Source organism: Microtus ochrogaster, linkage group LG2 (assembly GCF_000317375.1).
Source record: "Microtus ochrogaster isolate Prairie Vole_2 linkage group LG2, MicOch1.0, whole genome shotgun sequence".
In the NCBI taxonomy this organism is placed as follows: Eukaryota; Metazoa; Chordata; class Mammalia; order Rodentia; family Cricetidae; genus Microtus; species Microtus ochrogaster.
The window spans coordinates 11,811,133-11,835,745 of NC_022028.1; the positions used below are offsets into that span (position 1 = coordinate 11,811,133).

The 24,613-nt window shown below is 36.9% G+C and overlaps 1 protein-coding gene across 1 annotated transcript in view; it reads right to left on the bottom strand.

Annotated features, from left to right (window-relative positions):
* Smap1 (small ArfGAP 1) overlaps positions 1 to 24,613 on the bottom strand; it is a 92,328-nt gene that overhangs the window by 6,557 nt on the left and 61,158 nt on the right. The window contains exons 4-8 of the mRNA XM_005359875.2: positions 22,783 to 22,858; positions 18,228 to 18,308; positions 12,806 to 12,886; positions 7,994 to 8,084; positions 1,384 to 1,511 (exon numbers count right to left, since the gene is read on the bottom strand). Of these exons, the coding sequence (XP_005359932.1) occupies positions 1,384 to 1,511; positions 7,994 to 8,084; positions 12,806 to 12,886; positions 18,228 to 18,308; positions 22,783 to 22,858 (457 nt within the window). The remainder of the gene's footprint in view (positions 1 to 1,383; positions 1,512 to 7,993; positions 8,085 to 12,805; positions 12,887 to 18,227; positions 18,309 to 22,782; positions 22,859 to 24,613) is intronic.

Sequence of the window (24,613 nt, forward strand, 5' to 3'; positions counted from 1 at the left end):
TTCGAGACAGGGTTTCTCTGTGGCTTTGGAGCCTGTCCTGGAACTAGCTCTGTAGACCAGGTTGGTCTCGAACTCACAGAGATCCGCCTGCCCCTGCAAGATTTACTTTTCAAATTCAAGGCACGAACACAATAATTTTCATAAAAATATGTAGAATAAATCATTATTAGTCTCAATGTGACATAGACTTATTATTAAAACCTTTACATATTCCCACAGAAAAGGAGTATTACATCTCAAATACTTTTCAGAAAACATACTGGCTGCTTATTTGTAGTGTTCCAATGTAGGAGAGAATGATAATATTGCAGACTTGTTAGAGACTTTAAATTGCACCTCGAAAGGTAATATTTCACCTGAAGGAAACTATGTAATGCCACAAAAAAAAAATCAGAATTTATTCACCATTAGTATTTTAAGTATCTTATTGCCTCTTTCAAGTTTTTATTTAGTCATTCAAAAACAGCAAGATTCATTTTAAGACTTACTTAGAACCTAATTTACCTTCAGAGAAAATGAATATTTAATTTGCTAAAACTTAATTCAAAATGTAATAAAATGACAATGTTAATAGCACTGGCTTGTCAGAACCTGAAAACAACCTGAAGAATGGATAAAGGAAAATGTGGTAGATTTACATAACAGAGTACTACACAACAGAGAAAAATAATGATATCTTGAAATTTGCAGGCAAATGTATGGAGCTAGAAAACATATTAAGTAAGGTAACCCAGACCCAGAAAGAATTATCACATGTACTCACTCTTAAGTGGTTTTTAAACATAAAGCAAAGAAAACCAGCCTACAAATCATAATCCCAGAGAACCTAGATAAAATGAGGACTCAAGAGAGACTTACATAGATCTAATCTACATGGGAAGTAGAAAAAGACAAGATCTCCTGAGTAAACTAGGAGCATGGGGACCTTGGGAGAGGGTTGATGGGGAGGGAAGAGGCAGGGAGGGGAGCAGAGAAAAATGTATAGCTCAATAAAATCAATAAAAAATAAAAATAAATAACACTGGCTTGTGATTTAAGGTCAGGTTGAGGCTGTCTCATTCCCAACCTCACATATGCATTCTAAATACTGTTGTTTCCTGAAAACAAAGGTTGGAACTTTAAGGATGGTGAAGTCTGACTGTATGGGTCATATCAGTTTCTACTGTAAGTGCCTCTGCTACTTAGCACCAAAGTAGCTGAGAACTATACATCAACAGAAGGGACGGTGTTTGAGTAAAACAACTGTTTAAACAAAACAAAACTCCAAGATTAGTTTACCAGCCCTGCCTAAAGAACAGGCTTTCAGCCAGTGACTGCTCAGGGATAGTGATTTCAAAGTTCAGTTTCTGAAGTTGTCACACAGAACCACACTTCACTGCATACCTGAGCTGGGGGCATGACAGTGGCAGGTAAAGGATTAGAGATCATTGGTCCAAAAATGTCCAGATCATCATTCAGGGGTGGCACTGTGGTTGTGTTCCCATTGGTCACTGGTGCATCAGCAGGACCATCTGAAAGGAATATAGATTTTTGTCAATATAGAATCTCTTATATTACATGAAACAGGGTGCCTTTTTTAGAATTTTTTTTTAAATAAAAACAATCTAAAAGAAAACTCTGTGTTCCTTTCTACCCTAGGAACTACCCTCCATCCATCATATATGTTCCTTTTCGTCTTAGGATTTACCCTCTATCCCAAAAAGAACATTTCAGTTTTGTTTGTTCTCCAAGAAACAGCATCCAGCATAACTCCATCCTCTTCTCAACAAATGTTTCACACTATTATTTCACACTATTCTGCAGACTTATTTTTTGAAATTACTAATCATTTTTTACCTACCCCCAACACGCACATGAACAACATACCAGGATCCACCTCCTCTCTATCCCAGACTTCTCATTATATGGTATTTTAATAATTAGCTTTGGATGTCACTTCCATAAATATTCCTTTTTGCCACAAAAGCTACGCATATACAGAATTATTGAAGAAACAACTCTTAATAACCTTAATTAAAATATTTCAACCTAGAAAATCAGTAAATACAAGTTCCCAATGTGTTTAAACATATGCTGTCTTTGATTACTATCTTTGGCATGTTTCACTGAAATTATTGCTTCAATTCATTTTGAAGGTCACTATTTCTAATTTTCAGTATTTAAATCAGGCAATAAGGATTATCACCATTATTAATATCACATTGGCCTGGATGATTTTTGTCCCATGGAAGATGATACTTTCTCCAGGTATTAGGACAAAGAGACCGAGGGCTTCCTTTGTGTCAGCATTCATGCTAGGGCAGACTCTTCTGAGCCCTAGGCTGGGGACCTGTCTTTAGACAGACCCACACTTCTATAAAAGCCATGGGGTTATGAGTAAGAAAGGACAGTAACAACAAGAATATTAACAAAACATATGACCAAAAGTGTCATCTTGAAATCTACTATTTTATATAACTGAAGCCACATAATTACAAATACACCTAACTACAAAGGATCACTTAAAATTCTGAAAATTAAGAACCGATCTTCAAATAGTTAATTATTTGCACTAAGCTTAAAACAAAGGAAGAAAACATTTCAGTTCAAATACCTTTCCACTACACTGTCCTTGTACAAAATCCCATTGTATGTGTAGTTTAAAGGGAGGAATACAGATGGTATGATCAGCCCTCAACTAGTGAACAATATTGCAAAGTACTAGGAGTTAAATACACCCTCCTGATCAAAGGACTACTATAGCACATTCTTTACTGATGGAATGAAAGCCAGAAGAACACCAAGAGGCTGAAAACAATTTTTTTTAAAAAAAAATTTAAGTTATTCAAACAAGACATGGTGAAGCATAATAACTAAAAACAGAACATAAATCAGGTTCAGTTGTGTCTTATTTGTGCATTTATATACACATAAGTAGGAATCCAGACAATTAGAAGTTTCCCCTTCCAAACACACAGCCCAGCCCCTACTACAAGATAAGGGACTGTATACACAGGTAATCAGAAGTTACTGTGGACATGCACTGTGCTGTGCACTCCTCCCTCGACTACAGAATGGGGGGTAGGAGAAACCCTGGTGTAGGAGGTCCTTCTGTCTGTGTTGCTTTCATTGGTTGAATAAAGAAACTGCCTTGGCCTTTTGATATGGCAGCACTTAGGTAGGCAGAGTAGACAGAACTGAATGCTGGGAAGAAGGGCAGAGAGAGAGAGCTGCCACGGAGCTGCCAGGTCAGACATGCTGAATATTTCCCGGTAACAGGTCAGACATGCTGAATATTTCCCGGTAAGTCACGACCTCGTGGTGACATACAGATTATTAGAAATGGGTTGAATCAAGATGTGAGAGTTAGCCAATAAGAGGCTAGAACTAATGGGCCAGGGAGCGTTTAAATGAATACAGTTTCTGTGTGTTATTTTGGGTGTGAGCTAGCGGGACAGCTGGGATGAAAAGCAGGCCCACTCCTCCTGTTACAGATTGGCGCCTCAACTAACTCCACGTAAAACCTGAGATTAAGAGTCTCATGCTGTACCAACTTAAGCTACCCAGACAGGATGGAACAAGGGGCCCGCTCCCCTTTGATCATTAAGTGGAAATAGTAGTTGGTGAACAATAAAAATAGTGGGAGATTCAGAATACAAGAAAAGCCTCTAGAAGATGCAAGGAATTTAGCTGGGGACACCATAAAAGATAACAATAAGGCACAGAGAATCCTTGAAAAGGCATTGAACAAACAGAAATTAGATCAATGCAGTAAAATGAAGAAAGGCTTTCAATCTTAAAGACAAAACCAGACCTATAGTTAATGCTTATAGGTAACTATTCTCTTTCTACATTATCTTAACTATTCAAGCTAACATTTTCTGAACTAAGTTGGCTGATAAATGAAATTTTTCAAACTACACATCTAGCAGAAATTGAACAAAATAAAAAACTAAGGTTGAAATATTTTCAACTGCAGAAAAAAAGTGTTAAACTGGTATGACTTCTTATGTCAGGGATGTTCAACCTGTGGCCCGCATGCTGCCCAACAGTGTGCTGACATCACTGTTACAATGTCGAAACGTTAAACACTTCTGTTCACAAGAACTACAATCATGCCCAGCATGTTTACTGACCTACTTCACATTATAACACTGAGAGATGCTTAGAAAGAAGGTAACATTTCAAATATGGCAGACTTTATCACCACCCCAATCATGAAGAAACTTTCATGGTTAATATGAGTGAGTTTTTCAATTCTAATTAGCCTTGCTACATTGGACTGATCTGATTCCAATAATCCAAATGAAGACATGGTAAACAAACACTACTTAGTGTCCCATTTGTGATCCAAGCACCCACGTAAATGAGAATTTATAAGCTAATAAGAACTAAGAATACTTTGTATTTTAATGATACATATTTAAATTCTAATATTTCTTCAATCTCCATTTAGTCCTTTTATCACCTCAAAGGTTTCTAACAATAAATCAAGGATTTCAAGAAAGGTTAACAAATAGGTGTACCTGAAAAACTCAGCTGCCAGCTAACTCCTCCTTGGCTCACAAACCCTATCTGTTTGTATTACAACTACTTCATAACACCAGGGCTTCTCGTCTCCAGTTCACTTATGAAAGAGACTGAAGTTCTCCTAACCAGGAATACATTAACAAATCACTGTCCATAGTTCAGCCCATCACTGTTTTCAGAGTACCACATAAGACAACTCACGAACAGAGAAGCCTCTTTCACCAACTGCCCTGCTAGCTGGATCTGCAACTTTCTCCTACAGACCAGTTCCAAGTGTACCATCACGTCATCCGATTGTTGTCTGCTCAATGAAAACGCAAATGGACTATAGCTCATAAAATACCTTGATAGATACATCTAAAGAACCATCTATATGTATTTATTTTTTGCCTTTTTTTGCCTTCCAGTCTCTCTCAAATTCCACTGATCATTCTTACATTCCAAACACCTTAGAATGTATTCTTGTTATCTGTGTTGAATCCACTGATTTCTCAACCTTCACTATGCTTCATCAACCAAAAACACAAGACAACTGTTTCTTCCTTCCTCTCTTCCTTACTTTGTCTACATATTTGATGGCACTTTAGTGGCCTTGTCACCACTGAAATTTAAGTAACAATCTTCAGGAAACTGCATGTAACCTGCTATGTGCTCCTATACCTATCGTAAGCCACATGTTGCAGTGACTTCTGCTGTGGTCCAGCCATGACTGGTTCGTACATTCTAGAGTAGGGGCATGGGGATTAAATCATTAGGTAGGAGGAACAAAGATATGAAAGAAACACAAAGACATAGGATAGTACCAGGAGGGAAACCAGTAAATACTGAATACTGAATTCACCTGTGTTTATTTTCCATACGCTTTTATACCCCAATACAAATGGGGGAGGGAGAGAAGGCAAAAGACTACTTTAACATGACACAAAGGACAACCAGAACGGTTACTTGCTTCAATACTTGAGACATCAAGCCATTATTTCCTGAGTAAAGCATTTGATGTTTTGGGCTGGATATGCAGTGAACACAACCTACATCTAGTATCCTGTGGGCAGCCATTCCCTGGGTCAAACCTCCCATTTTAAAATGAAGGAGCAGGAATAGGCTTGAATTCTCTGCCCTTTGGTCAGGGTGAAGCAGAAACACCTCTATGAGTCAACCTAACGTCCAAAACACCAAGTAGCCACACCCTAGGTCAGGATTTCTTGCTTGTAGCCACAGCTGTGGTCAACTCTGAAGGAGTAAAAATAAGCTCAAACACTGGTGGGACAGGCTCACAGCCTCCACAGAGCCCTTTGCCATAATTCACAGCAATGGAGACCAGCGGCTTGCAGACTACATTTGGTCCTCTGCCTTTCTACAAATAAAGTTTTAACAGAACGTAGTCTATTCATTTCTTTCTAGTCACCTTTCTAGGTCTTTTATCTCCTGGCCTCTAAATAACTATGTACCATAGGGCACAGAACTTAAACCTCTTTTTTTTCTAAAACCTCTCTCTTTTCACTTTGTTAATGATCTGGTCTAATTTCATAACTGAATAACTCCTACAAGCTGGAAACATCCAATTTTGTATTCCTCGCCTAGGCCTCTCTTTAAACTCCTAAGCCATCTAAATACCTAATTAAGATTTTCTTCTATTTGAATTAGCTTTTTAGTATAATAAATATTTCCAATTAACTATGGTCAAACAAAACTCCTAATCCTCCATCCAGACTCCTGCAGACTTTCCCAACTCTATTGCAAACTCTATTTTCTGAGTGTCCAGTCCAAAACAGATTTAATGCTACCTTTAACTCTACCTTTTCTCATATTTAATTAGCCAACAAATGCCACCAAACCTCAGAAAACAAAAGGTCCCATGAGAGAAAAAAGAGGCTTTAAGTTATGGTGGAGCGGTAGACCACACATGAAAGTGGAAGAGGGAGCAGTGGAGATAAAAACAGTTTAAGTAGTATAGGGCAAGAGGCCATCCAAAACTAAGTGTGTATGGAAAAAGCCATAGAAAACCTCACACTTGATAATTAAACTAAACAACAAAAAGAGTAAGACAGACTTTGACCAGAGGTACCCTGCATGGGCAGAGCTCTAACACTTTGGTGGAGGAGACCTGAGCAGAGCTCTAACATTTTGGTGGAGGAGACCTGAGCAGAGCTCTAACACTTTTCTGGGGAAACCCTCCCATGCAGTAGCAGAGTTGCCATACTGGCATTGGGGAAACCTTTCCTGGAGCAGAGCTGTAAGCTGCTATGCTTACACTGACTTTGTGGTGTACCTTGGCTCCCAACTGCCAGGATACCTTTCCATCTGAGCGCCAATGCTTACAGTTCACAAAAGAGATTACATATGTGGTACTGTAAACTTGTTCAAAAGCTCATGGCTAGGAAAGTCGGAGGCCCTAGTAAGGAAGGCACTGTTGGGAAGTTTACAAAATCAATGTGATATGCCTAAGAAAACGTCTTCTAAATATCTGTTTATACCCACACATTTCTGCTGGTGGTCAAGGAAACTTCAGTTTACAGTAAGTAGTGTGATTAATGCAGAAACTTCAGCGGGTTAAAGTCTGAGGATAAGTGGCTACTGAATGCTCAGTTACAAATGAGGTATCTGTATCACCACTCCAAAGCTCAAGTAATATCACAGAAGAGGGGATGAAAGAATGTAAGAGGCAAAGGAAAGGGATGGAATGTTGCAGAATGCTGTCTTCTAGGAAAGACACATCCAATAGGCTACTGAACACTCAGAAGCTGTAATTAACTACACAAGATTGGACACTCAACATTTCATCATGGAACATGAGAGGTACACGAGGCCTTGCCCTTATCTGAACGGCTATGGGCACTTAATAACTGCTGTGGGAGGAAGAGACATTTTTTTCAGTGGTGAGGTCACTGGTGAGCTGATTGCATCTTATAAATAATCCCTTATCCATACTCCTATTAGTAACCCTAATTAAACTCTCTTATAAGACATGGAAGTAGAAGGGAGACGCAGTGGGGGGGTATCAGGGAGGGTAAAGGAGAGGTGAACATGGTTAAAATACATTGTGTACATGAAAATGCCATAATGAAACCATTATTATGCATAATATAGGCAAAACAATTCTTAAATGCATTGCTTAAGTTAAAATTAAATTAAAATTTGAATTTATATATTTGCTAATAATATTGTTATCAAGAATTATTTCACTAAGGGGGTGGGAATCCCCCTATTTTATTTTAATTGAGTGGGGCTAGGAGGACTTACTGTTTACTTAATCTTGAAATGTCACATCTACCAAGCTTTTGAAGGTTACTTTGATATCTTTCCCCCCAAGGAATTCATTACTTTTATTTCAGTAAAGAACAGAGCTGATGGACACTGGTTTTTCTGTGCCAGTTCAGCATACTTATCGGACCATTTCAAACCACATCCTTGATATAATACTGAAGAACTGGACACCATGTTCATTTCCAGTAGGCTTTCAGTTGTCTTACAGTCCATTACTTACCAAGTCCTAGAAGATCAACAGTGGGCTCTGCAGCATTTTTTGGGCTGGTGCTTTTCTTAGGCTCAAGTTGATGATCTTCTTTCTTCTGTACCTTTGAAGTAAATCATTAGATTAATTGATAATTTTATTAATCAAACCAATCTTTTAAGTTTCACTTATGCATAATTTTCATGAAGTTAGCATGAGGAATCCTAAAGCACTTATTATTTTTTTAAGCAGGTAAACATGGTCTTTGAATTTACAATAGTAATTCTTACACAATGAGACCACTGAATAGTGAATACAGAAATTTAAATAAAATTTAAATTTCATTATTTATCTTTCCCAGTAGTACTGGGAATTGAACCTGTCACCTTATACATGATAGGCAAATGCTATCACTGAGCTATATTCTGAACTCCTTCTTCTTTATATTTTATATTGAGTCAAGTCTCATTAAGTTGCCCAAGTAAGCCTTCAACTTGTAGTCTGCAACCTTCCAAGAAGCAGAGACCACAGGACTGCATCGCCAGGCACAAATTTTTATACTTTTATCTCTTCATTTATTTTGTGTGGTATGTATGTGTATGTGCATACCATGACATGTGTTGAGTTCAGAGGGAAACTTTGAGGGGTCAGTTCTCTCCTTTTACCCATCCAGGGTCCAGGGGTTAAATTCCATTCAGGCTTGGCAGCAAGTGTCTTTACCTCCTGAGTCATCTCACCAGCAAGTTACACTTTTAAGGAACTGGATCACATATTATTTTCTAGTTGCTACTAACACTTGTTAGTTGAGGTTGGAGAGGAAAAGAAATTGGGCACAGGTAAATATCAAAGTATTCTGACAACCACATCGCTCTTTATTTCACTATCACCCTTCTGACAGTTCATACTGAGCTCAGAAGTGGAAAACAGGACATGTAGGATCACTGCACTGTAACTTATTCAGCTTCCATAGCATCACAGACTTTCTTTGCCTTTTAATAAGGCAGCGATCTCAATCTGTGAGTCAAACAACCATTGCACAAGGGTCACCTAAGACCATCAGAAAACACAGATATTTACATCACAATTCTTAACAGTAACAAAATTACATGTATGAAGCAGCAACAAAAATAATGCTATGGTTGGGAGCCACCACAACATAAGGAACTGTATTAAAGGGTCACAAGCACTAGGAAGTTGGAGAACCACTATTAGAAAATCTGAGTTAACTATGTAAGGGTAAAGTTAGGTGATTACAATTTACTGAACAAAAATTTTCAGCAAGTACTTACATAAGTAAATTCAAATAAAGCAACTTTATAAACTTTATGGAGATTCCCAACAAGCAGGAGTCCCATTCAAATTACTACAGTGTTATCAGCAGAAGCTTCGCTGCCCAGTCTTTCAGTAATTTACAAAGCTACTTCACAGACTGAACAGAATAAAAGCTTACTTTTCAGTCACCCTGTTTTTGACATTTCTTGTTCTTTTAAGTAACAGGTATAAAAGCTGATCCTCAAGAATGAGATACCACTGCTCCTTAGCTGGCTAGTTAATCAACAGCACATAAGGAATCTAAACTGCTGAATTTAACAAGTAGAAAGGGCGGGAGGATGAAAACTAAACATCTCTTTTAGATACATCAGAGAAAAGAGGTCATAAGCAAGGTGTGTGTGTGTGTGTGTGTGTGTGTGTGTGTGTGTGTGTGTGTGTGTGTGTGTGTAAAACTCCCAAACCAGAAGCCAGGCAGACATCAAGAAACACAATGTATGCAAAAGAAACCCACTCTCAGGGAGGAAATTCTGAACTGTAATTGGCATGTTGCTGGAAGCCAATGTGAACATGTCTTTGAGATTAAAAACTGAGGACTTCAGAATGAGTGTGTTGAGGCAGGAACTGTTCACTGCTGTGTTCTAATAACCTGTTACAGCCTATCTACACTGTGTATATATGTTACATATTAGCTGTCTTCAGTTTTAGGCATAAGGCAGACTACTTTAAGAATACTTGTAAACTAAGATCATTTCTTGGAATATTACATTACAGGTTTATTTTGTTTGTTTTGTTATACATTATTTTTGATAGCACCTCACTATGTAGCCCAGGCTGGCCTCAAATTCCTACTTTCCCATTCTGGGTGCTGGCATTACAGATATGCATTATCTCAGTTAAAACTAAGCTTTAATCATAATCACTGAATTTTTCCTGACTCCAAAGTCCATATTCTTTTTACTATACCATGTTGCCCAAATAAACCTTTCTTAATGTACTTTTTAGTTGACAGCAACAAGAACAGTAGCTAATACAGTAAGGCAGTAATAAGCTCCTTCCCAGCCACCCTTTAGAAAGATGACTCCACCAATTATTACACGTGACCTTGAGCCAGCTTTTCTTTATGAATTTTCTATTTCTTCTTTGCATTAATTCATATTAAATTTGCATAGTCACTGTCCTGAGACTTCCCAGGATTACTGCCATCCCTAAATGGCACACATGAAATTCTTAGCACAGTCAACAGCACTTAGTAGAAAGAAGAGCTGACTCTCTGCCCTCCTGTTCCCCCCCATTTTTAAACTTCATTTATTTTTTTTGTCTTTTACAGCATGCATCCCAATCACATCCATCTCCCATTCTTTGTATCTGCCCTCTGCTCCTGCAATACCCCTCAAAATAAAACAAAATAAAATTTAAGATAAAAAGGTCAAAAAATTAAAAAGGGGGGGGAGGGAATCCCTCATCATGGAAACTGCAGTGAGTGACACAGTAAACCCCTTTAGCCATACATCTTTACATGCAGACATTCATTGCAAAGAACCACTGGTTTGGTTTGAGGCCTCTGGTCTCTACTACACTATCAATACTGGGACTCTTCCTGGACATCTGTGGCTGCCCTGTGCTGTGGAGATCCTGTGACTCTGGATCCAGCAGATCACAGATGGCATGGATATTGGGATGGGTCAGCACTTAACCCTGGTTCTGGGCCTGGGTAGTTGAGGGATTGGTCAGCCTGACAGCTTTCCCCTGTCTTTAGCACCAGGGTGAGTTTCTGGCATTTCACTGGCTAGTTCACCCCTTGTGGGGTCAGTTCTCCTGTTTTCACATCCTCCAGGTAGGCTCTCCCACACCTACACCTTCAGGGCGAGCTCTACTGTGTTGCCCAGGTGAGGCGCAGGGACCACTCTCCAGAGTACTGCAGTTGATGAGGGGCAGGGACAGCTCTCCTGCTCTTATGACCTCAGGTCCAGCTCTCCCACCTGATGGTGTGAGGGGAAGGGATCTCTCCCCTGTCCATGTGGCCACAAGACAGATGGGGACAGCTCTCCCATCTGCCTCAGGCATTGATGGGAAGGTGGGGGAGACAGGGGGCAGTCTCGCCCCTACCCATGCAGCCACATGACAAATACATAATAATGTCCCCTTTTTTCTTAATCCCCTTTTGGATGGTAGAGAATAAACTGATAGTGCACACAGTATATTACTGTTCATAGTGCATGAGGGAAGGCAGATGCTTAGTGAATCCCAGCTTAGTCACTACTTAACAGCTGTGTAACCAGGAATAAACTGCTGATCCCATATCATTCAGGTTCAAGCAAAGAATGAAAAAAATAAAAAACAGTCATACCAAACTCAAAGTACCATGAGGACTATGAAATAATACATTTAAAGGCTTCAAAATGATGTTCACACTACACTGGGCACTCAGTAAAGTTCTAGATGGTTTCATCCTTTTCAACAACACATCTAATTTAATTGTTGAGCCTTAAATCTTGATGCACTTAACTGGGGGCTTTAGCTCAGTGAAACTACTTTTTATCAAAGCATTTTCTGAGAAAATAACTCCTTTTTTCTATTTAAGAAAAATTTCTAATTTACAAAATAGGATTGTGAGCTTGCATGCTTACTGAGCAAAAGCCTTTCTTTTATTAAGTAGGAAATGAAAGCTTTACACATAAAGTAATTGGATTTCTTCCTTATTTTATTGCTTCACTTGTGATAAAATGTTAAGACTTTAAAAAACATTTCAGAAATTCCATGGAAAAAATGTTTTCAATTTACTACAAAGCCTATAACATATCTAAAATATGATTTTATATATATATATACACACACACACACACACACACACACACACTTTGTCATTTCAGTTATTTAGAGGAGGTAAGCATTTAATAGTAACTAAGTAGTAAAAAGCTATTACGACTTCAGTGGGTTCCTCATGCTAGACTTCAGGGTATTTTAGTATATATTTATTTATTACTGTCATCTTGTATAGCTTTCGATAAGACAATACTTTAGCTACTCAATGCTTCTGATTTAAACTATGTAAAATAGTAAGAACACAGCAGACCATTTAAGCTGTAAAAAAATTCTTATCTCAAGCTAATTATTTGCCCAGGCATATCTTACTTGTTTTTGAGTCCCACAAGTCTATATGCCATTTATCAAGAGGATGTAAAATCAAAGGGAATTAATCATTCTCTTTCCATGTTTCCACACATAAATGATGAAACGCATTCAAAATCAAGGCACCAGAATTATACACCCAATTCCTTTGCAAAGATGATGTTCTCCTTAATTCTAGCTTATCTATCATACCTTTCTTACATACTACTGCAAAAATAACCTTGCAAAAGAATGTCTCTAAATTAGGTGCACCACCTCCTGTAGAAACTCAAGTACTATCCAGGTGTGGTGCCAAACATCTGTCAGTCTAGCACTTAAGAGGACCAGGAAGAGGAGGTAAGCATTTAACCTGGGGTCACTGAGATGGCTCGGGAGGTGTCTACTGAAGATTTGTTTAAATAATAAGATGATAATCTTAGATTTTTTTAAAAAAAGAAATTTTACCTTTTCAGTTGTTAGTGGTTTGGCAGGCTTTTCTGGCTCCTTTTCTCTCTTTTTCTCTTCCTTTTTTTTTTCCTTTTCTTTCTAAAACATAGCCCAAAGTTTTCATACGTTTACTTTTTAAAACAGAAACTTTTAGTTCACTTTATTCATTGAAATCATCATTTGAGAAAAGACAGAAATATCAAGTGCTTACATTATCCACATGCTACTGAAATCTGAATGTCAAAAGCAATTTCATTTTTTCATTGAGGTTAGATACTAAACACAATACAGAGGATTACTCAAAATTTCACGAGTGAGACAATTTAAACTTCAGGATTTGTTTTAAAGGATAAGAACTCAATTCAGCAAATTCTAGTAGATGTTTACATCAGGCTAATACTTTACTTCTTACATACATAAGAAGTAAACCAATTGATAGGATGGATTTTCTTTTTCTTTTTCGAGACAGTGTCTTACTCTGTAGCCCTAAATGTTCTAGAATTCAACCTTTAGACCAGACTGGCTTGTTACTCAAGAGATCCATCTGTCTTTGATCCTAGCATTCGGGACACAGAGGCAGGCAGATCTCTGTGAGCTTGAGGCCAGCCTGGTCTACATAGTGAGTTCCCTGTATCAGGGGTGTGGGGGTAGGGGTAAGAGATCCACCTGCTTCTGCCTCCCAAGTGCTGGGATTAAAGGTGTGCACCATATACCCAGCAGGACAGACTTTCTTTGTGATATAAATAAAGTAATACTATATCAGAAAAACGTAGGAGTTAAAATACAAAATCATCTTAATTTCAAAAGTAACACAAATTTTTAAGTCATAATTTTATGCTTTTAAAAACTAGTATAAAGATTTTCTTATTAAAAGTACTAAGGACAGTATGTGGAGCCAGATTCAAATATTGGTGTAAGTAGTTGGGGAAAATTATAATAATGGTATTACAGTGTTCACCATTTGTACTCCAGAGAATTAAGAACAGTAACAACAAATCTTAGAGGTCGAGAGAGAGAGGTCGAGAGAGGTCAAGAGAGGTCGAGAGAGAGAGAGAGAGAGAGAGAGAGAGAGAGAGAGAGAGAGAGAGAGAGAAGAGAACGCAAAGCTGTGCCTGCGTGTATAAATGAGTAAAGCGAACAGCGGTGTCCTAGGCTATAATGTGAACTAATAGAACTTCAAAGGACTTAGCCACTCATATAAAAATGAAAAAAGACAAAAAGTTTGTAGGCATAAGAGTATAAAACTGCAAAATAATAAAATAATTTAAAGCACATTATGCACAAATAAAAACACAAAAACACAAAATTGATACTGATGCTAAGTGAAAAAGTCAGTATGCTAATTACCTCCAAACAGAAAGAATGAAGTGATTAAAGATTATAAGATGGGAGCTTTGGAAGTGACAATAACATTCAATTTACATAGTGATAGGTGATAGTTATATAAGATTGCTTATTAAGTATTGAAAGTCAACATAATTTTAATGTACATTTATTTTAAAAAGGTATTTAAAACCTCAGAATACTGTAAACTATAAAGCAGGACACCAATATGAGAAATTAAATTTCAATTTCAGCACTTGCAGCAAAATATAAAAGAGAAAATAAAACTCTCAGTATTGGTCCCAAATTGAAAAAAAAAAAGTATAGCAAATATCTTTATGGCATAAACAGCAATGTCTTCAACTATAAGATTAAGAACAACGCAAAATTCTAAAGCACTTCTCCTGTTACCATTTCCTTTTACTGGCAAGCAACTTACTGTGAGTAACAGTAAGTTGGTGAGAACATTTGTATACAAACACCAACAGTGTATGTGTAGCAAATGAGAATGCATCACTAAACTTCCAGAACCTGTGTGTTAATACTTAGTGTCAACTAGAAACAACCTCTAGTTAGTTGGAGAACTGTCCTGATCGGCTGGTCTGTGGCTGTGTCTCTGAGAGACTGTCTTGGCTGATGTGGAGGCTCAGCCCAGTGTGAGGTACCATTCTATAGGTGGGCCTGGGTTCCATGAGAAAGCAATGCCAGTGAGCAACCTAAAGAAACATTCCTTCATGGGCTGCTTGAGTCCCTACTTAGGTTCTTGCTCCACCTTCCCTCAGTGATGCACTGTGACCTAGAAGTGTGAACTAAAAAAACCCTTTCCTCCCCCTAAGTTGCTTTTGGACATGGTATTTATCATAGCAACAGAAAAGCAAATTAAAACAACCCAGATTAAAAAAATTATATTTAAGGTCCCTTAGGACAATTCTCTCAAACCATCTGTTTCAATCATGCTTTTCAAGAACAAAGTAAATTTAACATAATATTGTATTTTCTGAATACCTAAAGTGCTAAAACATAAAGAGCAATTGATTTTAATTAACAAATGAGCATATATAAAAATAGTCTAGAACAAACAGAAGACCATCTAGGAATTAGGTTATTTCTCAGAATACTTTTCTATCTGCCCAACTACTTGGAACTCCAGACTAAAAGTAAGCTTTAAGCTCCTGGGGATCAATTAGAAGCATCATCTATATCTGACTCAACTATAACCCAAACCAAACCTTCACTTCTAAAATACATCTATGCACATTTCCTTAATGTCTAATTTAATCTTTGCAAAAACTGTTCAAAGCAACTATTGTCATTACTGTATTCTTGTAAATGAAGAAAACAAAAACTTAGGAAAGCAATACTCAAAATACAACCACTAGTCAGTATCCCTTTGTGCTAGTGGAGGGCAGACCCAAAGCACTCAGGTCTCACTGCTCACTCAAGTACAGTGGAGCTTTATAAGAAATAATCTGCTGTTATTTCTTAGATTACAGCTAATAGCACAGGCACTGTTCCGAACTCATTTCATCCTCACAACAGCTTTATGAAGTAAGCAATCATCCCAACTTTGTAAGAAAAATAAAATGAGCAAAAAGTTCTAATAATGTCTTCCAGACATAATTAGTAAGGTTTAGTGATAAAAGCTGACCCATGTTAATAAGCTAAGTAAGTTGCTCCTTAATCTCTTAGAGATGTTATTTATTGCTACGGTTGAAATGTTTGTGGCCACTTCAAAAAAAATACATGTATTGAGACTAAAACCCCAACACTGCGAGACAGTATTAAGAGCTGAGGGCCTTTGCAAGGTGATGAAGTCACAAGAGCAGAACCCTATGACTGGGATTAGTATTCTGATAAAACAGGACCCAGAGTGAGTCTTACCCATTTCCACCAGTGATATTCACAGCAAGGTGCCATTCTATGAATAAGCAAGTGGGCCCACACAAGACACAAGCCTTGGTCTTGAACTTTACAGCCTCCAGAACTGTGAGAAATAGATTACTGTTGTTCATAAGCCACACAACACATGGTACAGCAGCCTATGGAAACCAAGTCATTTTTCAAGGAAAACATCACTAATGAAAAGGGCTCATATCTTAATCACTATGAGTGGGCAAATTTGAAATCAACTCAAAATAAATGTTCTTAGTTACATTTAATAGGGGGAAACCAGTATGACTTGATTCCCTTTTATACTAGAATGTCAGCCAATGAAATACTGATTCCAGTTATGACATAATGACCCAGGGTTGGAAGAAAGATTAACAGTATGGGCTCTAAATTAAGATCATAGAGTTTGACCCAGACATTGATTCTTACCCACAGAATCAAAAGCTGATGGGTTGTTTTGTTTTTTGTTTTTTGTTTTTTTTAAAAAAGACAAGAGTGTCACACAGCTGCAATCCCAAAACTCCAGAGGAGGATCAGGAGTTCAAGGTTGCCCTGAACTACATCAAATCACGTGTTAAAAGGGAACAGGAAGGTGGAGAAAAGAGAAAACAGAAAAAAGAACAGAGGCTCTCCAGGACTTCAACTGAACACCAAATCATCAGAGCGTACTCACTTTTAACCCTGCGCTATGAGCTCTAAAATCCAGTCAGTCTCATGAACTCCCCTGTGCTAATAACGCTCAGCTAGTCTCATGGAAATGGCTTCCTCTGGTGGTTCGGCATGCTATTCAGAGCTGACACTCCACCTATCAAACCTCTGGATCTCTCTCTGACTTGTATAAATCTCTATGTCCAAATACCTGCTATCACCTGTAACCTCATACTGAACGTGCCTAACTTTAAATCCATCTCATTTTCCATTTTTCTCTTCAAATCAGATCCTCACATGGAGATGCTGAAGTCAGAAATGGAAGCCAAGGCTTTCCAAGCACCCCATTAAACACCACATAGTCTACCTTATGATCGCTCTAAACTGCACTCTTCTTTTCTCTGTCCCACTTTAGCAGGTGTCTCTGTCATTTTATTTCTGGATTAAGTCTGGTTCTTATGCCTTTTTCTTCATCTGTTACCACAAAACTCACTTCCCCAGGAGCCAGTAGAACAGAGTTTCTGAAAACATGAAAACCTTATCATTCGACCCTTCCCCTTAAAACTCATATTAAAGTCCCACAGCCTTCAGAGCGAAGAACAATCTCCTTCCGTGGGTTCTTAAGGACTCCCTCCTACTTCTCCCCCCTCTTTCTTGTTTCTGCTACGCCATTCAACCTGCCAGTCCTTAAACACAGTACTCCACCTATACCCTTTCACAAGCTGCTTTCTCTACCTGGAATACCTCCTGATCCTTATAGTTAATGCCTTCTCAAGAGTATAAAATCCATCAAAAGTATATTTTCTAAGAGTAGTAGCAAAGCTATTGCAGTCACAGCATAAATACACCGCATTATAAACTGCTGTATTTCCCCATTAGACTACAAAGTCCACAAGGGCACAGGCATATCTTACTTGTCTTTGTGTCCCACAAGTCTACATGCCATTTATCAAGATGTAGACACAAAAAATGAATATCAAAGGAAATTAAAATTCTCAAATATGTGCACACGAGACTTGAATACATAATACAAGACATAAGAATACCTATCTTATTAGCACACTCAGAATATACTCTAAAATTCATCATTGACAGTTCTAAAGTCACAGTCCCATAAAATACATAGTTTTCTATATGACAGTTGATACTACTTCAGAGGAAAAGAAAAAGAAATTTGACATCAACTTTCAAATACTTAGAGAAACAGCACCATAGTCAGAAAAGATTTTTTTTTAACCAAAGATGTAGAAATCAGAGAATTCAACAACAAAGTATCTTTAAAATTCATCAACCTTTAAAGTTCCTATAAGGCAGTTATGAATATGACAACAAAAAATCGCTTAATGGTTAAATATGGTAATAGCCTCAAAATCAGTCACTCTGAAATTAAATATAAAACAAAACTCTTTACTCATGCCAATGGCATAAAACAAGATTCAGCAAATTAAATATTTGACATTTTTTATTCTGGATATTACTCAAAACATGATTTCTACTGGTGTTCCTAAACCACAGTCTTGTGAGAAGAAGCCCACCTATCAGCAACACCACAAACGCACATGTGGAAAACTTACTATACCTCTAGTTTGTTTTTATCAACAGCAGCTTGCAGAGAAGGAGAGGATACCAAAGGCTGAAGAGGGGCATCAGAGGAGGAAATCTAGATATGCAGACGCAAAGTTAGGAGGGAAAAAAGAAGAGAAGGTGGTGATCAAACTGACAAACACCAGAAAGAAACCAACACTCATGTTTATGATAAAAGCAGTTTAAAGAATTTTAACAAAGTAAAATATTGCCATCAAGAATAAGTATGTTTTAAAAACAATGTCTATGTGAAATATTTAAAAGGACATAGCAAAGAATATACACTTAAAATAGATTTTACTAGGCTAAAAATTTAAACTGTTTAGATAAGATCATAACAAAACTAATAAGTATAATTTTCTCTGGTAATTCATTCTCAGTCAAAGTTACTACTGAAACCATAACATATTGAAGCAAGAAAAGGTTTTATCCAAAGTAGGAGAGTAAAATTTTCTTTTTATTTTTGCTGATAATTACTTTAAGAATGGAAAGTAAAGCAGGGGAAATAGTAAAAGATAATTACATTTTTAACTTGATGTTTAAAAAAGCAAAAGTAAAGACTAAGAGAAGACTGGGTTAATGTAACAGCTGAGTAGCAACAGACTTATTACAAAATAATTTATTCATGTCCGTCATGAAGATGGGCGTGCACACAGAAGTCCCAAAGCCGTACTTGCTGGGTTACCTTAAGGGACTAAGGCAATCACACATAATCAGCATTTACACACAAAAATGGAATTTACCTGAAAGCTCTGCACACATCTTCCTACCCAATCTCTACATGCACTGGCGAACACTTCAACAGAAGCATTTCTTACTGCTCTCTTCACCACAGAAATAAAACTGACTGTTTATAAAATGCATGCCAGGTCTCTGGAGCCATAAAGCTGGCATCTCTGTATTTCCCTGTCATACTGGGAGTGTCTATGGGGATTTCGAGTTGCTATTATAGATGGGCTATCATGTAATGTCAAAATAGTACTTCACGATGGCAACTCCTTCAATCTGCTAGTTAATTAAGACTGTAGTTCTTGAACCACTTTGGACACTTGTTTTTCCCTTGCACAGTGTTTTTCTGGTGTGATTTGCGTAAACTAGATATTTAATTAATATTAAAGCAAGCCTCACATAAAAGAAAATGCACAGCACATAGAAATGTAGAATTTCCATTAAGAAAAAGTCAAACTAGCCAGGAATAATGGCATTACCCAGCACTCAGGACACAAGACATTCCAGTCTAGACAGAGCTAAATAAAAAGACCTTGTCCAAAAAAATAGAAAATCTGTTCAAACTGTACCTTAGAGCCCATCTTAAAGTTGGTTGTTCCTAGAGATATTTATTGAAATTTTCATGTAAAATGGGATTAAAAGATTACTTAATAAGGTAACCTGCATCATAAAACTTATTTGTACAAACTTGTAAAAAAACACAATATAAAAGGTGAGACAGTAAATTATAAAACATCAAGAAACAAAAAACCCCACTTTATTATGAAAGTGATTGTTATCCTCTTTAGAAGGTGTAAGAAAGAAAGGAAAAAAGAAACAAACTAGGTACTCTTGAAAGTTCTCTATCTCTCAAAACCATGTCTTTCTCACACCTCACTAGCAAGAGGGTACGACTGTCTCCTGGAATAGTGCTCCTGACTTCCCCAAATCCTGGCTCTATACTTAAGTTACTCTCACATGCAAATCTGATCTTAGATTATTTACACACTCCTTAACCACCTCACACCTACTGTATCCCCTTTTCCTTCCCTGCTCTGGCTACACTCTGCATTCTGTCACCTACAACTCCTCCTAGTCTGTTCTCTAGTCTGTCTCTACTGACTTTTAGGAACCTTTGCTCTTCTTATCCTGACTAGGTAAAGTGCCCACACTTTTATTAGTTCTTTCCTCTTGACTTGGCATGGCTTTTTCTAGGACTCCAAGTATTCACTGATTCCTACTGACTGGGTTATATAGCCCACATTGGCCTTGAACTTACTCTCTAGCCCAGGCAGGCCTAGACCTTGGGATCCTTCTGCCTCCGCCTCTAAAACGTCTCTAAACCGTCTCTACACCGGTGGTTCTCCACCTGTGGATTGCAACCCCCTTTCATGATATCTTGCATATCAGTTATTTACATTAAGATTCAAAACAGTAGCAAAATTACAGTTATGAAGTACCAATGAAATAATTTTATAGTTGGGGGTCATCACAACATGAGGAACTGTATTAAAGGTCACAGATTTAAGAAGGTTGAGAGCCACTGCTTTAGACTAAGATTACAGATCAGTCAGTACCACCAGGGCAGCCTATTGAAGGCATTCCTTATAGCTGAAAATAAATCATCCCTGGCAATGAAGAAGATTCCACTCTAGCTTCTCTCACTCTCACATGGATTCCAGCAGCCTTGGTTCATGGCTACACTAAGGCTGTGGAACAACAGAAAACAATAAGCTCCCTGCTATTGTTTCATTGCAGTTTACTGCTTTGAATTTTATCACATTTTGAAATAGGTATAGAAAGCCAAGAAGTAAATTAGTATTTTGTTTTGAAATTGCCTAACATAGAGAAAAAGGATCATTCTTAAAATAGAAAAAAAAAAATCAAAAGCAGTAGCACATTCTGACAACACAATAACATCTGAATCGGGAAACAGATAAATTATAAAAATAAGACATTAAAACAAATTAGAGCTATTTAATACAGGAGTTATAGCCACATAAAACTCAAAAGTCATCAAGATAGCTCTTGGTCAGAGTACAACTAATGTAACTAGTGTCCAAATGGACCCACTTCTTTCAGGAAATAACTTAGATATAAGACACTCATATTCTGTCTCATTTTTAAAATCTGGTATAACCTCTACTTAGTATTCTGGCTGACTCTGAACATGGGTTACATGTAAATAACTTTCATAAATGCTTCTGGATTTTCATTTCATTAGTAATACAAACTCAGGAATATATAAACTTTTACTTTAATTTTTTTTTTACTTCTAAACCTACAAAAAAAGGAATAAAAAAAACATAGTATCAGTGCCTATATAAACACTAAATTTTTCACATGTTAACAACACACCATGTGTGTTCTCTACACACTCATACACATATGCATGCCAACTGCCAGATTTCACTGAACTATTTGAAAATGAGTTACAAACATGACATTTAATCCTAACACTGTAATTTTACTATATTTCCTATGACTGAAAAGATTATCTCAGCAAACAATACCTATACATGAAAAAGAGAAAACCAGTTTTCATCTAAAGATAAAGCTCTTATGAATAATCCTAACTTCCAATTTGCTGAGAAAAAAAACAAATTCAAGTAAAAAGGTTTAGAAAGTCACATTCAGGGTTTAATATAAAGTAGTATGTTTTATAAAATGTTCTAAATAATATTTCATATGAAAATTTGTTAAATATTGAATTAGTTCACTTAAGGATGAATGGAGTCTTAAATTCAAGCACATTATAAACATCATTCTCAACACTGTTAATTTTTATTTATCCTTCAACAGCTTTTGTCTGTTCCACCCACAAAGGTGAAGAAGCAGCTCAAAGGACTACAAGGGCTATCTTGGTACCAAAATCTCCAGATATTTTAATACTTGGTTCCCCGTAAGTGGCTCCTTGGAGAGGCTTAGGAGGTATAGCCATGAGGTCTTAAAGATCTGTGTCATTTCCAGTTTGCTCTCTTTGCTTCAGTTTGGACTATGAGATGTAGCACTCAGCTCTCAGCCGCCAGCTCCAGGTGTCCTGCCTGCCTGCTGCCACCCTTCCCTAGTGTGGTGATGGACTCTTAATGCCACTGGAACTGAAGAGTAAACTAAACCCCAAATAAACCCTTCTCTCTATAGGCTGCCTTGGTCAGGGTGCTTCACCATAGCAACAGAAAAGTACCTGAACAGGAACTAAAAGAAAAGGCTAATTTAATGCCAAATGAGATGAAAACTCTCAGAACTGCGTGATAAATGACTTCACAAAATTAATTACTGTAACACTTTCTTCTTAAATAAGGAATCAAAGGCCAAAAATTGATTTCAATGATAAAGGAAATTAGTCTTATATAATTAACTAGGAAGGAAATTTTTAATCTGAAATAAAAAACTAGATAAAAGCAGTTGATTAGTTTGAATGTTACAGCAAGGTAACAACTATTATCATATACTTGCTAATAATCAAGGAAAGTATCCAGCATTAATATGCTCTTGGGATACTCTTCATGTTTCAACAGACCAAACAATATTCTAGCAGGAAAAAAGACTACAAATTTTCTTTAGCATTCATTTCGAGAATTTACAAAGTAATTTTATATTCCCCTCTTTTTTTTTTCCAACTGGTGGCTTAGTCTTTTTAATTACAGAATTGTTTTAATGAAAGGTCAAGTAAACTGGACCCTCTCTACTTTAAGTTACAACGTTATATAGCCAAAAACACTAATATTTAAACAGTTAAGCATATGCAACTAATATGTTTTATAATAAACAAAATGAGTTGTATGTTAAACATCTGAAATCTACTTAACAAACATCAATTGGTAAAAAATGGTTTTACTTACATTTGTAATAGCTATAGCATTTTTATCATAGTATTTCTTCTTTTCATATTTATCTCTGATGAAAAATTCTACTGCTCTGAAAACAGATAACTTAAGGAAAAAAGTGAGTTCGGTCATTTCCCTTACTCACTCCTCTCCAAACAGCCCACACTATTGTTCTAATCCCAATCTCCACTTTCTCACCCTATTCTGTGCATGGTCATACTTTTCTTCTCCCTCTCCCCCACAGAAAGTGCATTTATTTCAGGAAAACTCATTCTAAAACAATAAACAAACAAATCATCCCAACTTGAAAAGAAAAAACAACAGTATAATTCATTCCAGTCCACCACCACTTCTATCACCCAACTCTCAGTTTAGCTCAGGTTCATTTTACAATAAACTAGCATCCAAGCAGTACTCAGAATGTACCAAACAGTGCATGCTGTGTGCTGTACACTGATTCTTTGAATGTCTTTCAAAACCAAGTTAATGTACTTATGGCTATTTTCACACCATAAATGAACAATTAGCAACTCAGTAAGATTAAGTACCTGATTCTAACATGATTTTTTCCCTACCTTACCAGCTATCTCATGAATTGGTGACACTCAGAATTTCCTATTTATTAAAATAGTGATCATTTTTTTTCTTGCAAAGGTGAGGAATGAAGAAATTCAGGAACTGAAACTAAGGTTTCCACTTTTAACAAGAAAGCTTCTCAGAAATTATCTATGTAGTAATTAATAGAAAAATTACACACGGTCAAAGTTGATCTGTCTACTGTTTAATAAAAATAAAAGATTAAGACTAGTGAAATCATTAAAACTTTTGTAATTATTAACAGAGAACTATTGAGAAAAAAAAACTATTTTTCAATTCCAAGGAAATGACTTAAAGAATGGCTATGCTGGTTTTGACTACTCTCAGTTCCTAAGAACCCCTTAGCAAAAACACTCAGGAAGCACATACACACATGTCTTTGTGCATGTGTGTGTGTGTGTACATGCATGTGTGTACATGCACATATGTATGTATTTGTGCATAATACTAAATGCAACCAATTCTTCATTGTTAATTTTACCTAACGTAAATAATGACTAAACTCTAGGGATCTGCACATTTTGAGGAGCTGGTAAATATTTTATGATATTTACAAGAGTAGATCTGTTATAACTAACTACTCAACTCTTATATCTACAAGAGTCCATGTAGTCACAGAATATTGTTACTGGTGGGTATGGCTGGATTCTAACTAAAGTTCATTTGTAGAATAGATCCTTGGTTCAAAGTTTTATAGTCATTCATGAATTCTATTCTAATATTCTGGACGAAAAAACCAAAATGGATTTAAAGGGCTAGCAACACGACTCAGCGGGTAAGAATGCTTGTCAACAACCCCGAGAATGTGAGTTCTAAGTCAGGAAGCTGTGTAGTAAGAGGAAAGAACAATCACAGCAGGTTGTCCCCTGATCTTCACATGCACCCCATTGCACATGTGGACACAGATACTCAGTAGATACTTATTAGATATAAGGACTATACCATATTCAAAGAGGAAACTGTCTATAAACTGTCATTCCAGGCATTTCCAAAAGAAATTTTCACTGTATTAGGTCTACTGATGCTAAGCATACAGAACACCGAATAGACTGGACCAAAAAAAAAAACAATCTCCTTGCCATATAATAATCAAAACACAAAACATACAGAATAAAGAAAGAATATTAAGAGCTGCAAAGGAAAAAGGCCAAGTTACTTATAAAGGTAAACCTATCAGACTTACACTTGATTTCTCTATGGAAACAATGAAAGCCAGAAGGTCCTGGATAGATGTACTGCAGAAACTAAG